At 35.3% G+C, this 12,466-nt stretch overlaps 1 protein-coding gene across 1 annotated transcript; it reads left to right on the top strand.

Moving 5' to 3' along the window:
* Positions 1-368: 368 nt before the first annotated feature.
* On the top strand, positions 369-1,131 carry LOC113273110. Its single transcript, XM_026522878.1, has 2 exons — positions 369-702; positions 854-1,131. The coding sequence occupies exons 1-2, from the start codon at positions 369-371 to the stop codon at positions 1,129-1,131; spliced, it is 612 nt and encodes a 203-aa protein (XP_026378663.1).
* Positions 1,132-12,466: the final 11,335 nt, after the last annotated feature.

The raw sequence follows: 12,466 nt of genomic DNA, 5'->3' as shown, positions 1-12,466 counted from the left end.
AGTTATATATACCAGATGAAGATAAAGATGAGAGTATTAACGAATGGAAATTTAGCCTAATTGGGAGATTGGATTTTGTTAAGTTTAAATTTGCAACTGCTGAAGAAGAGTTAAGAAAACAGTGGATCACTACAGGTAAATTTCAATTAATTCCTCTTGGTAAAGGTTTTTTCTTTATCAAGCTTGAAAATAAAGTTGATATGAAGTATATTTGGAATAGGTATTGGATGGTGAATTCTCAGGTGCTTAAACTAAGACTATGGGAACCTAATCTCAATCCTGTTGCTCAAAAATCTACCACAGCTTTTGTTTGGGTTAATTTCCCTGGTTTAGGTATTAAGTATTAGAAAGATAAAATGCTTATGTCCATGGGTGATGCAATTGGTAGAGCCATAAAAGTTGATGATACTACTCTTAAAAGAGAAGTGGGTTACTATGCCAATGTTTTGGTTGAGGTGGATTTAGCAAGATCTGTTCCTCATCAAGTTGTTGTTAATTCTAAATATGGCAGTTTTGAACAAGAGGTACAGATCCCTAAGTTACCTAAATTTTGCAGTCATTGTAAGGTAGTGGGTCACTTGGTTACTGAATGTAGAGTTATGAGAAAGGAATCAGCACAAAAAGTTGAAGAAAATGATACTTATTATGCTATTCCCAAAAAGGTTTGGAAGATTAAAGAAAGAACAGTACCTCAGCCTATTGGTTTTGATATCTGCAATCTCCAACAATAAATAAATCAAAGGATGCAGAGAATGAAGCTTTTTGTGATGATGAAATAGTTGATGCTATTATTCCTCCAGTGGAAAATTTTAATTTCTTGTTCAAAATACTAATCCTGAAATTCAAAATTCAGGTAAATTTCGTATTCTGCAAAACTTGATGAATGATGATTTTCCTCCTATTAGTGTGAACAAACTATTGGATGTTGCATCAAGTAGCTCCTATGTTGTTAATTATGTTATTGTGGAAAATAAAAATGAGTTGGCTGTAAAAGAAGTAGTTAAGAAGATTATAAAGCCTAAACCTATTAGTTTGATTAGTACAAGGAAACAGAATGCTGCTATGAATTTAGTGAAAGAGAAAAAAGGAACGAGAAGTCCTGTATCTTCTCAATCCACTATTTCCAAATGAAGACAATCTTCCTTAATGGAAGAGGCTTAAGGAGACCTAGAGCCAAAGAAAAACTACGAAGTTTAGTTAAATAGTTAAGTCCTACTTTAGTTTGGGTGGTGGAACAAAAAATAAAATGGAATTCAAGGGATTGTAAGAGTTTAAAGTTACATGGAATGTAGCACAAGTTAATACACAATTCTACAAATGAGAGAAAATGTAATATATGGCTATTTTGGAGTGCTTCAATTACTAAACCTTCTGTTGTTCAATTATTAATCAAGTGATAACAGTAAATGTGGGTGGTGTTTTAGTTTCTGGTATACATGCTGCTGATAGAAAATAATTATGGAGGGAATTGGAGCAAGTGAGTAGTATGGACTTACCATGGATGTTAATTGGTGATTTCAATACAGTTTTAAGTGTGGATGAGAAGAAGGGAGGGAGAACACCTTTAAGAGTTGCAATGCAGGATTTTCATGAAGATTTGAATGTTTGTAATCTAATTCAGGCTCCAAGTTCTGGTTTACAGTTTACATGGTGTAATAATAGAGCTGGTAGTAAAAGGATAGTTTGCACCTTGGATAGAGCTTTGTTTAACCTAAAATGGATTGAGAAATATCCTGGATAGAACTATAAAGTTGGAGTGAGAAGTGTTTCAGATCACAGTCCCTTAATGGGATCTTGTGTTAATGTTCCAAAACCTAAAAATGTTTCATTCAGAGTGCTCAAAATATGGTTAGAATATGAGGATTTCAAGAGGTTGATTAAAGAAATATGGGTTGAGGAAGTAAGAGGTAATCCTATGTATGTTTTTATGCAGAAGTTGAAGATTATGAAGGTAAAAATTAAAGATTGGAACTGGACTGTTTTTGGTGATGTTAGAGTTAAATTGGCAAAGGCAGGGGAGGAGGTTTTAAAGGCAACTACAATGTCAGACCAGAATCCTAGTGATACTATCTTATTAAATAATTTGGTAGTGTCCAGAGGGAAACAGGAAATACTAACTCAACAACATCAATCCATTTTACAACAAAAATCTAGAGAGAAGTGGTTAAAAGAAGGTGCTGCTAATACAAGATTTTTCCGTACTTCATAGACAAGCTGCAAATGCTATAACTGAGTTGGAGGATGCTAATGATTCAATAATTACTAATCAACATCAATTTGCACATTTCCTAGAACAACATTTTGAAGAGAAGTTTAAGTTTAAAAATGTAACTTTTGCCGATGGGATTTTTTATGCTATACCTGAAGTAGTTACATCAGAAGATAACAATATGTTGGAAGGTGTCCCTTCGGCTCAAAAAATCAAGGATGTTGTCTTTTCACTCGATGCAGATAGTGCTCTTGGGCCAGACGGCTTTCCAGGATTTTTCTATAGATTTGCTTGGGAGATAATAGGTGATGATCTGATAAAAGGCATTCAATACAGTTGGAGAAAAGGTTATATACCAAGAGGACTAAATTCTAACTTCTTATTTCTTCTGCCAAATGTAAAATGTGCTAGAAGGCCAAATCAGTTCAGGCCCATTGGCCTCAACAATTTTTGTTTTAAAATTTTTACCAAGATTATGACAACAAGAATGTATGGACTGTTGGATAAAATTGTTTCTGTTCAACAAGGAGCCTTCATAAAAGGTAGATGTATACAAGAACAATTTTTTTTGGCTTCTGAAATGATTAATGAACTGGATACAAAAAGGAGAGGTGGTAATATAGGCTTAAAACTGGATATTACTCAAGCCTATGACTCTCTGAGATGGGAGTTTCTTTTTGAAGTAATGAAGAGATTTGGATTTTCTCAAATATGTGTTAATTGGATCCATAAATTGTTCATATCAGCTAGAATTTTGTGCTAGTAAATGGTGGTCTTGTTGGTTTTTTTGAAGTTAGCAGGGGATTGAGGCAAGGTGATCCATTGTCACCAATTTTGTTTGTGATTATTGAAGATGTTTTGAGAAGAAGTATTACTAAAATGGTAGAAGAAAGAAAGATTACACCAATGGTCAACTACAGAGGTGTGCATCCAACTCATATTTTATTTGAAGATGATGTTTTTTTTTCTTTAATAGCCACAAGAGAAATATACAAAAAAGTGATGAAGTTGTTACAAGATTATCAAATATCTTCTAGTCAAGTGATAAATCAGGAAAAAAGGAAACTGTTTGTTTGGGGAGTAACTGAGTTAAGGAAGCAACAAATTGCTAATGAGCATTAAATGAATGTGTATATTTCGCCTGACAAGTATCTTAGAGTTGTTTTAAAACCAGGGAGTGTGAAGTCAAGTACAGTTTGGGGTGTGGTAGAAATGTTGCAAAACAGATTGGCAAGTTGGATTGGTGAAATGCTTTCTTTTATGGACAGAATAACTCTTGTGAAATCCATATTAAGTAGCATTCCAATTTATAATATGTCAGTATATAAGTGGCCTTCAAGTGTGGTGAAAATATGTGAAAAGTTGATAAGGAATTTTCTATGAACTGGTGATCCATATGAGAGAAAATGTGTAACTCTGAAATGGGAAAAAACATACTCTCCAATGGAGGAAGGAAGACTTGGAATAAGAAGACTTGAAGTTGTTAAAAAGTCAGTGTTAATGAAATTGGTGTGGAAAATTAAAAATTCTGAAGCAGGGTGGGAAAGATTTATGAGAGCAAAGTACACTAATTTGACAGGAGAATGGATTACAGGTTACAAGAAGTCTTCTATATGGCCTGGTTTGAAATGGGTCATTGAAGATGTTAAGCAACACATAAGATGGATTATAGGTTCTGGTACACAAATTTCTGTGTGGAATGACTCTTGGATCAAAGATAGGCCTCTGAAAGAATTATTTGCTAAAGATGAATATATGATGCAAAATGTAAATATGAAGGTAACAGACTTAATTGTGAATGGTGAATGGAGAATCACTCAGAGAATGCTAAACTACATTCAGGTGGGAGAATTACCAGTAATATCAGGCCAAGAGGATAGAAGAATTTGGGTTGGTACATTGTCTGGTGAGTTTACTGTATCTTCAGCTGGTGAATTGATAAGGAAAATAATGCAATAAAGTGGATTGGGCTAGATATGTGTGGAATCCAGTGCTACATCCTACCACTGTCGGTAACATATGGAAAATAGTCCAAGGGGTATGTGCAACTGATGAGAAAATGCAAGGTAAAGGTTTTAACTTAGCTTCAAAGTGCTACATTTGTGGGAAAGATACTGACATTATAGAGCATATTTTGTGGAAGTGTAATTTTAGTCAGCTTATCTTGGAATGGCTGTGTAGCGCCCCCCCTAAGCTAGAAGCTAATTAATCCAAGAGATTAGCTAAATAAAGAGGCACTACGAATCTAAATCATTTACTTAAACAATCAATTAAGAAATCTGCTACAGAACTTATCCCAAAACTAACCCCGCTCAGAATATATATGCATGAACTTCTCTCAAATGATACATATACAATAGTCATTTGGTTTACAGATACAATAAACAACATAATAAACATAGAAGAAGTTAACTAATTAACGGAGTCAACACTTGTGGATTTCGTTGTGCAACTCTGATCTGTCTCTGAAAACTGAAAGTGGGAATAATTAACATTTAACTTCTAAGTAATCATAAACAAGATTAAGAAAAACAATAATGTTCTTCCCAGACATTAAATAGTGACCAAGTCACTGAGATACACAAACACGAATATGGACAAGCTCTTTCTTCAAACAATGTATACTATTGTTGTGCAATTCCGAACTCGCAAATCCACACCTAATCGTAAATATGGATGTCGACAATTCCGAACTCGCAAACTGTCGACCGATATAAGCATAAAAGCTGAATTCATGTAGATATAAATGTGAAAGAGCATATCCTCACAGAAGTAAACAAACATGTATATGGACAAACTCCTTCTTCAAACAATGTATAATATGGTTGTGCAATTCCGAACTCGCAAATCCACACCTAATCGTAAATATGGATGTCGACAATTCCGAACTGGAAAATTGTCGACCGATATAAACATAAAAGCTGAATTCATGTAGATATAAATGTGAAGGAGCGTATCCTATATACCACAAGTGGAAATTCGTATTTCCCATAACAATTCATATAACAAAAAAACATTACAAGTCCTTTCCAAACCATGGAAAGATTAACAAAATCAACAGAAGTATAGTAATGCGATTTAAACAAAACATGGAATGCACACTAGACAATGCATGAGTTTGTTAAGCATAAAATTTTGTAAAAGAAACAACAATGGTTACAAAAGAGTCAAATGTATTCCCACCTCTTTTGATGACAAGCCTCGCCTACCTCGAGATCCATGATCCAATGGTTCGTCCTTTGAATCGATCGTTGTTAATAGACTAACTGTTAATCATACAAAACTCTAAAAGTTTAGCCAAAAGGATCACACAAGAATCATACAATTCTATCTAATGGTTTTAATCTCATTTATGACTTTACACCTTTTTATTATCTATCTTTAACATATCTAAGGTTTACTAATACGATTAGGTTGGTTCTATAGTCCATTAGCTAAGTCTTATGAATATCTACAACTTGTAGAAGAAACCAAAGGTCAATTCGGACCACAAAAGGTCCAAAATATCAACATAGGATAACTAGACCTAAACCAAAGTCCACTAAACATGCCCAATAACTAAGGTCTAGTCCACCTAAGTCAACTAACGGTCCCTAACGGTCAGCTGAGTCAGCTAACGGTAAACATCAGTCAAAGTCCATGGTTTAGTCAACTGGTCAAGGACAGGTCAACCGAGTCAAAGTATAATCCAACTTAGTCATGATTCACTGAGTCATGCCAGGTCAAGTCTATTTTAATGAGTGAACTCAGTCAGATACAATGAATCAGCTAAACAATTAGTCAGATGAACTGACTGGGATAACTAATAGGTTTGAACTCTAATGTAGCTACAAGACATAACTCTAACCTGGTTCTATTCAGATGATCATTACACAAATAATCCATAATAACCGAGTTCTATAAATTCAATACAATTGTAATTAAGTTGTACCTGCAATTACAGTACTAAGCCATAACTTCTTCACATTCAACTAAACTTCTACCATATCCTCATAGCCTCAACAACAATGATATCTCACAGAGATTCAACTTCTCTTCATTATCAGTTGGACGAAAACTCAAACAACACACATCCAGACTCAAACTCAATAACAGTCAACAATAATGGTAACCAACCAACATAGTCCACCAGTACAACCCCATGCCTTCAACTTCTAGCATCCCTTCTCTAGAACAACTACTATACTTCATACATACCACCATCTCAGCTCTGTCAACCAATACTTGCAACTCCAATTTCACCTCAAGTCAACATCACCCAATTATCAGTTAAGCTCATTCTCAGAATTATATCTCTTCACTAGACTGAAATTGCAACCGTAACAACTTAATTGTATCTGCTCCAGTAGCCACAACTCAACAACATATTAACTTGGAAAACTTCCATCCATAATGACTTAACAACTCAGATGCATTACCACCAGTCCTATAAATGCAACTTCTTAAGTCAAACAACCATACATTAATTTCTTGCCTGCACAATCTGTAAATTCAGTAACACTATTCACAAGAACTGCAATATTCTCCATCAGTACTATTATAACTGCCATACCAATCAATACACAACCATCTACAATCAAAATTCAGTTCTAATTCTAAACTTATTCTCCATTTCAGTTTCCATTTCACCTGCACAACTCATTCATCATTATTTGTAACTACTCAGTTCAATAACAAGATCTTAAACCTTCTTGATTTCCACTAACACCTTTCCCATAATATTTACAGCAAACACAAACCCAATCCTTCTCAACATCAGAATCAAACAACAATCATTTAGTTTATTTAAAACAACTTCAACACCAACAGTTCATAATATCCAAGTCACAACAAAACTCATCTTTAATTTCTGAACTTCATAACCAAACTTCTTTCCACATCAGCTCATGCATAACCTAATTACATTTATAACTTAATCAAGAGACTAAAACACTTTACTACTTTGCTGAGAATAATAATTACCTTCAATTACTCTTGTTTAAGCAATTGAAATAAAACTCTTCTTCACCTCGACTCAAATCAGTAGTTCATCACAAGCTCATCAATTACCCAGCATTTCAACTGAAACCCTAACTCTTAAATTGAACCAAACTTCACTGCATGCACATCTCAGCTTCAATCAAAACTCTAATCCACGACAAACCCATCTTTAATCTGTTACTTAAAGTCTCAACTTCATCTTCTAATTCGTCTCAGAATCAAACTCAGAAACCCTAATTTGACTTCTCAATTCCTTCATCTCTGTAATTAAATTCAAACTTCGATTCAACTATTATAACACCATACCCAGTCCACGAATTCCTCTTGTCAATCACTAATCCGAAGATTCAATCGACTACAAACCCTAAATTACTTCTCTCTGTTACAACATCTCAATAGAAACCCCAAACTTTCCTCCTTAATTAACCAAAACATCATCACCTTCATGGACTAACTATGCTCAACAAAACTCTATGCATGGCTCTTAAACTCTTGATGGAAGAGAAATAGAGAAGGGAAAGAGAAATAACAGGAAGAAGAAGAACAGAGAAGAAAGAAGAAGAAAAGAAGAAGAAAGAGAAAAATAAGAATGATGAGTAAGAGAATACGAGAGTTTATATTCTCGATATGGCCTAGATAAGACCAAGCCAAATTACCGATACACCCAACAGATTGATAAGGGCAGCCCCAGTCGGTCCAATAGCAACTATTTTGTCCTTCAAACAAATCTGATGATATCTTCTTCGTCCAGTATCTGAATGACACGTTTGAGTAGTCTAATCCACGTAACTTTTCGAGACCTATCTATCGGTACTAGTTTCGTATCTAGTTCGTTGTTAGATTAATTTCTAATAATTAACGTTCGAGTTACACTAATCGAGTGGTTATCGGTTAATTTGTCATTTGACCGGTCTAATAGCGTTGACGAGCTTAAGGGTCCTTACAGGCTGGGTGGAATTTTTCTACTTTGCAATCCTAAATCCTATGAAGATATAATGAATTTTTCAAAGCATAAAAGTGGTGCAGTAAAAGAAGTGTGGATTCTGGCTGCTTCCATAACAATGATGGAAATTTGGTTTTTAAGGAACATGATATGTTTTGAAGATGAAAAAGTGAATTTGGGTAGTATCAAGATGAGAATAAAACAGTATGTTAGAGATTGTGCATTGAGAATAAGGAGTTTCATGTGGGATTGTAGTTATGACTACATGATTTTCAAAAAAATTGAGCTTAAGAAGCAACCAATAAAACTCCAGGAGATTGTTGAACTGAGATTCTGTCTCCCTGAAGTTAATCAGATACTCATCTGTTGTGATGGTGCTTTTAGAGGTAATCCAGGAGCAGCAGGTTTTGGTTTTGTATGTAGAGGAGAGAATGGAGAGTTTATATATGCAGAATCAAGAGGTCTGGGTATTGCAACATAGCGGAAATAATGGCAATCATTGGAGCAGCTGAATGGGCAGTGGAAAATAACAGGTTTGATCTCTGTATTCAATCTGATTCAAATGCAGCAATAACAGCTTATACATCTTGGAAGATTCCTCGGATAATTCAAGCAAGATGGCATAGAATAAAATTACTATTCTGGAGGATTCAATTTGTTCATAGCATGAGAGAAATAAATTCCACAGCAGATGTTATGGCTAAGAAGGATGCAGGTCTAAGCAGGGGGATTTGTCAGAAGTACACAACAAAACCCAGATTTCTCCCTTCACTGGAAATGCCTGACAAAATATACTACAGATTCTATTAAGCTTAGAATTTAAATGGGCTTTGTTGTTCATTTCTGGTTAATGGACCTATTTTTTCTTTTTTAAATTTTTAGTTTATTTTGGTTTTGTATATTACTTTCAGTTTTGACTTAATTTTCCTTGACTTGGTTTTGTATATAACTTTCAGTTTATTTTGGTTTTGTATATAACTTTCAGGATTGATTAAGCAAAAAAAAATATATAAAGAAAATAGTCATTTTGATAGAAGACCCTCTAAATTGCTGGGTTGCGCTCATTTTAATTACTAAGCTCTATTATATCATGTAATTTCAATCAAACTTAAGGGTGGAAATGTATATTAAATAACACTGGATTAAAAAAAAAACCTTAAAAATGTACATATTTACGGAAATTGGATTATTTTTAAAATAGATCAAAATATTTAAAAACTCCATATCTTTCAAAATATACACCTGATTTTTATAAAATTATAATAAATTTTTATTTTACGCAAAAAATTCCATTGCTTTCAAATTTAATATTGTTAAATAAGACAAATTCAAGCATGTGCATCGCACGTGTGTTCTTACTAGTATTTATTAGGAAAAGAAATAATAGTGGACAAGTATCAGGAAGGATTAGAACAATGGTTAACAGTGATGATGAGTATGATGTTGAAACAGTTCAACAAAAAGTTCGTGAACCCTTCTTTGATGCTAGTCTTTATTTGCAATTCACTAGTAATTATACTCGTAACAATCATGTTGAATATAGTAATCGAGAATTATCATGGAAAGAATCTATGATATGACAGTTCAGGAATCAGAATTTACCTCGTTTAGGCTAACCTCTATGGGCTAGATTGAGCTGCTAGATTGGCCAAAAAGTGTTGCAAATCAAAAAATAAGTGTGGGAGAAAAGTCAACACTTGTGCCTGCTACTTCTCTCTCCTAGCATTTGCTCGCAGTTCAACTAGCAGCTAGTTTCAAAAGCTAAACCGTTCAGCGTTCAAAAAATAACCAAAACGCTGAACATTCAGCGCTGGGAAAAATTTTTCTGATCTAACGGTTGAGTTTCTCAGCGCTGAACCAAGCAGCGCTAGATGGTGATCCCACTGACATGGTCTTCTAATCTACCTGCTAGATTAGCCAATCCATAAGACGTAGGAGGTTACCCTAGCTGATGTGGATGGCCAATCTAGCTGCAAGATTAGAAGACCATTGGGATTAGCGTTATGAGAGAATTTACCTCGCTTATGAGAAGTTATGATTGGGGATATATTCATGGTGGTATTGGTAGTACCTATTCTGAGGTTACTACTACTAGCATATTTTATGCTAACATGCATGATGTAAATATTCCTAATTGCAGCTTCAAGACTATAATCAAGGGGAATGTGTTCAAGGCTAACTGACGTGTCATCTCTGCATTGTTGAATTATCCTCTTGAATTTTAATTTTTCAATACCTCAACCTGAAAACTTGAGGTCGGCTCGTATTCAACTATCATAATTCTTCTGGGAAGAGTTGTTGCATAGAAGGAAGGAAAATTGCCCATTAACAAGGAAAATTACCCAACCTGATTCCAAGCACCATTGACAAGAAGCTGTGGACTAGAAATATGGCTAGAATGGTTTATTTTCTCATCCAAGGAAAGGACATCGTCTTCTAAAGCCTCATCATTTGTCAAATGATTGGCATAACTTCTGGTAAGAAAATCTTGGTTTTCCTCATCTTATTACCAGGATTTGCAGCAGCTTTGATATTGCCATTTTTGGATCTTGCAAAGGGTGACCATTGCGTCTTTTCGACTTGACTAATACATTCGATTCGGAGCTATTTGAGTCAAGTAATCATTTTGTACCTGGTTCGTCGTCGGATACATGTCTGACTGGAATATAAAATAAAAATAATAACTTTGCTATTTTATTATTTTTGAGTCAGATGTAATGAGTTCAATTTAGACGAGCCGGAAAAAAAATAAAATTAACCTATCCGTTAGGCTTTTACGGTGTGAATATAGATATTGGACGAGTAAAAGTAGGTAAGAGAACGAAGTAGTGTCTCCTTAGATAAACCGATTTCAGGGAATGCGATAAAGATTTGATGCTGCTAAGGAAGTCAGAGTATGGAACTCGATCACATGTTTCAGAGTCGGTAAGTGCGGTGACACTTCGAGGATAGAAGCCAGAAGTAATACTAGTAGTGTTGGAGTAAAAGGGATAAAACATAGTCTGAAATTGAAAGGGATGAGGTTGATGGAGGAAGTAAGCTATGGCAAATTTTTATCTCTGGAGAGAAACTACGCTTTGGAGCAATCATCATTGTTTGCTCTTTCTCCGTTACAAGGAGGGAAACCGGGACGAAAACCACTAACCAGCTAGTAAAAAAGGTTCCCTAGTTGGAACCAACTGTAGAAGCATTCGTTACCATCGATGAATGACTAATGGTTATAGGTACACGACACCGTTACAAGCACATGCCTTTGCTTTCAATACCCTCACCACTTCAGGACCAGCCAGAGACAGTGGTTTTGATTTCATTTTTTTTAGTATGCCAGTGGAACAAGTTCACTTCAGGACCACCCAGAGAGAGTGGTTTTGATTTCATTTTTTTTAGTATGCCAGTGGAACAAGTTCCATGAATTTTGAAGTGTATACGGTAAAATGAGATTGAGTTGCCAAACAACCTAGACAACCAACAATAATCAGATTATTTGGTCCATTCGGCATACTGTGCTCAAACCTCAACAAAGATGGAAACAAAGCGTACATGGCTGCATGACTTAGACCTGTTAGGAATCCTCGGGCCTAACTAACCTCGAAAACCGGCTTGCAAGGTTAGGATTGTCCAAGACTTATTAAGCGCGAGACCTAGGATGCCCTAGGCGATGTGGTACTATTTAACACCCCTCCTCAAAGACTAGGGCTACACTGACGGAGTGGCGCGGAAGTCACGGACACACACTGACGGGGATACGGAGTAGTACGGAAACCACAGACGCACACTGGCAGGGATACGGAGTGGTACGGAAACCACGGACACACGGGCAGCGTTGAGAGGGGCCTGGCTCTGATACCATGACAAGAATAGTCATGGATTCGAGATTTCTATGTATTGATGGTGTGTAAGTTACAATGAAGCACTGCTTCTTATATATAGGATATACAATGCTAAAAAGGGAAATAAGTATATTACAGAATATGAAGAAAACTAAAAAACTAATATATATTGAATATCTTCAGTATATCTTAGAGTAATGAAAATGAAACTAATATATATTGAATATCTTCGGTATATCCTAGAGTAATGAAAATGAATGTGCAAAGATATGCACATTACTCTAGTATGACAACATGATTCTTAACAAGACCATGTTTGTTTTCTCCTGACTCACCTGACTCGTCTGAATCTGACTCACCTAGATCTGACTGAAATCACCTGACTCATCTGGATGTGACTCAATATGTTTGTTTTTTGAGTCAGATCTGACTCATCTGACTCAAAAACATGAGTCAGTGGTTTGTTCCCATGAGTCAGAAATATTTTATTACCTGACTCAAACA

Source organism: Papaver somniferum, chromosome 4 (genome assembly GCF_003573695.1).
Source record: "Papaver somniferum cultivar HN1 chromosome 4, ASM357369v1, whole genome shotgun sequence".
NCBI lineage: Eukaryota > Viridiplantae > Streptophyta > Magnoliopsida > Ranunculales > Papaveraceae > Papaver > Papaver somniferum.
This window is presented reverse-complemented; position numbering and strand designations above follow the sequence as displayed.

Excerpts from the sequence above, each read along its gene's own strand:
- LOC113273110 (XM_026522878.1), top strand. The coding sequence starts at position 369 with ATGGGTGATGCAATTGGTAGAGCCATAAAAGTTGATGATACTACTCTT. Across the intron at positions 703-853 it reads AACAGTACCTCAGCCTATTG|GTAAATTTCGTATTCTGCAA; the intron begins GTTTTGATATCT and ends TTCAAAATTCAG.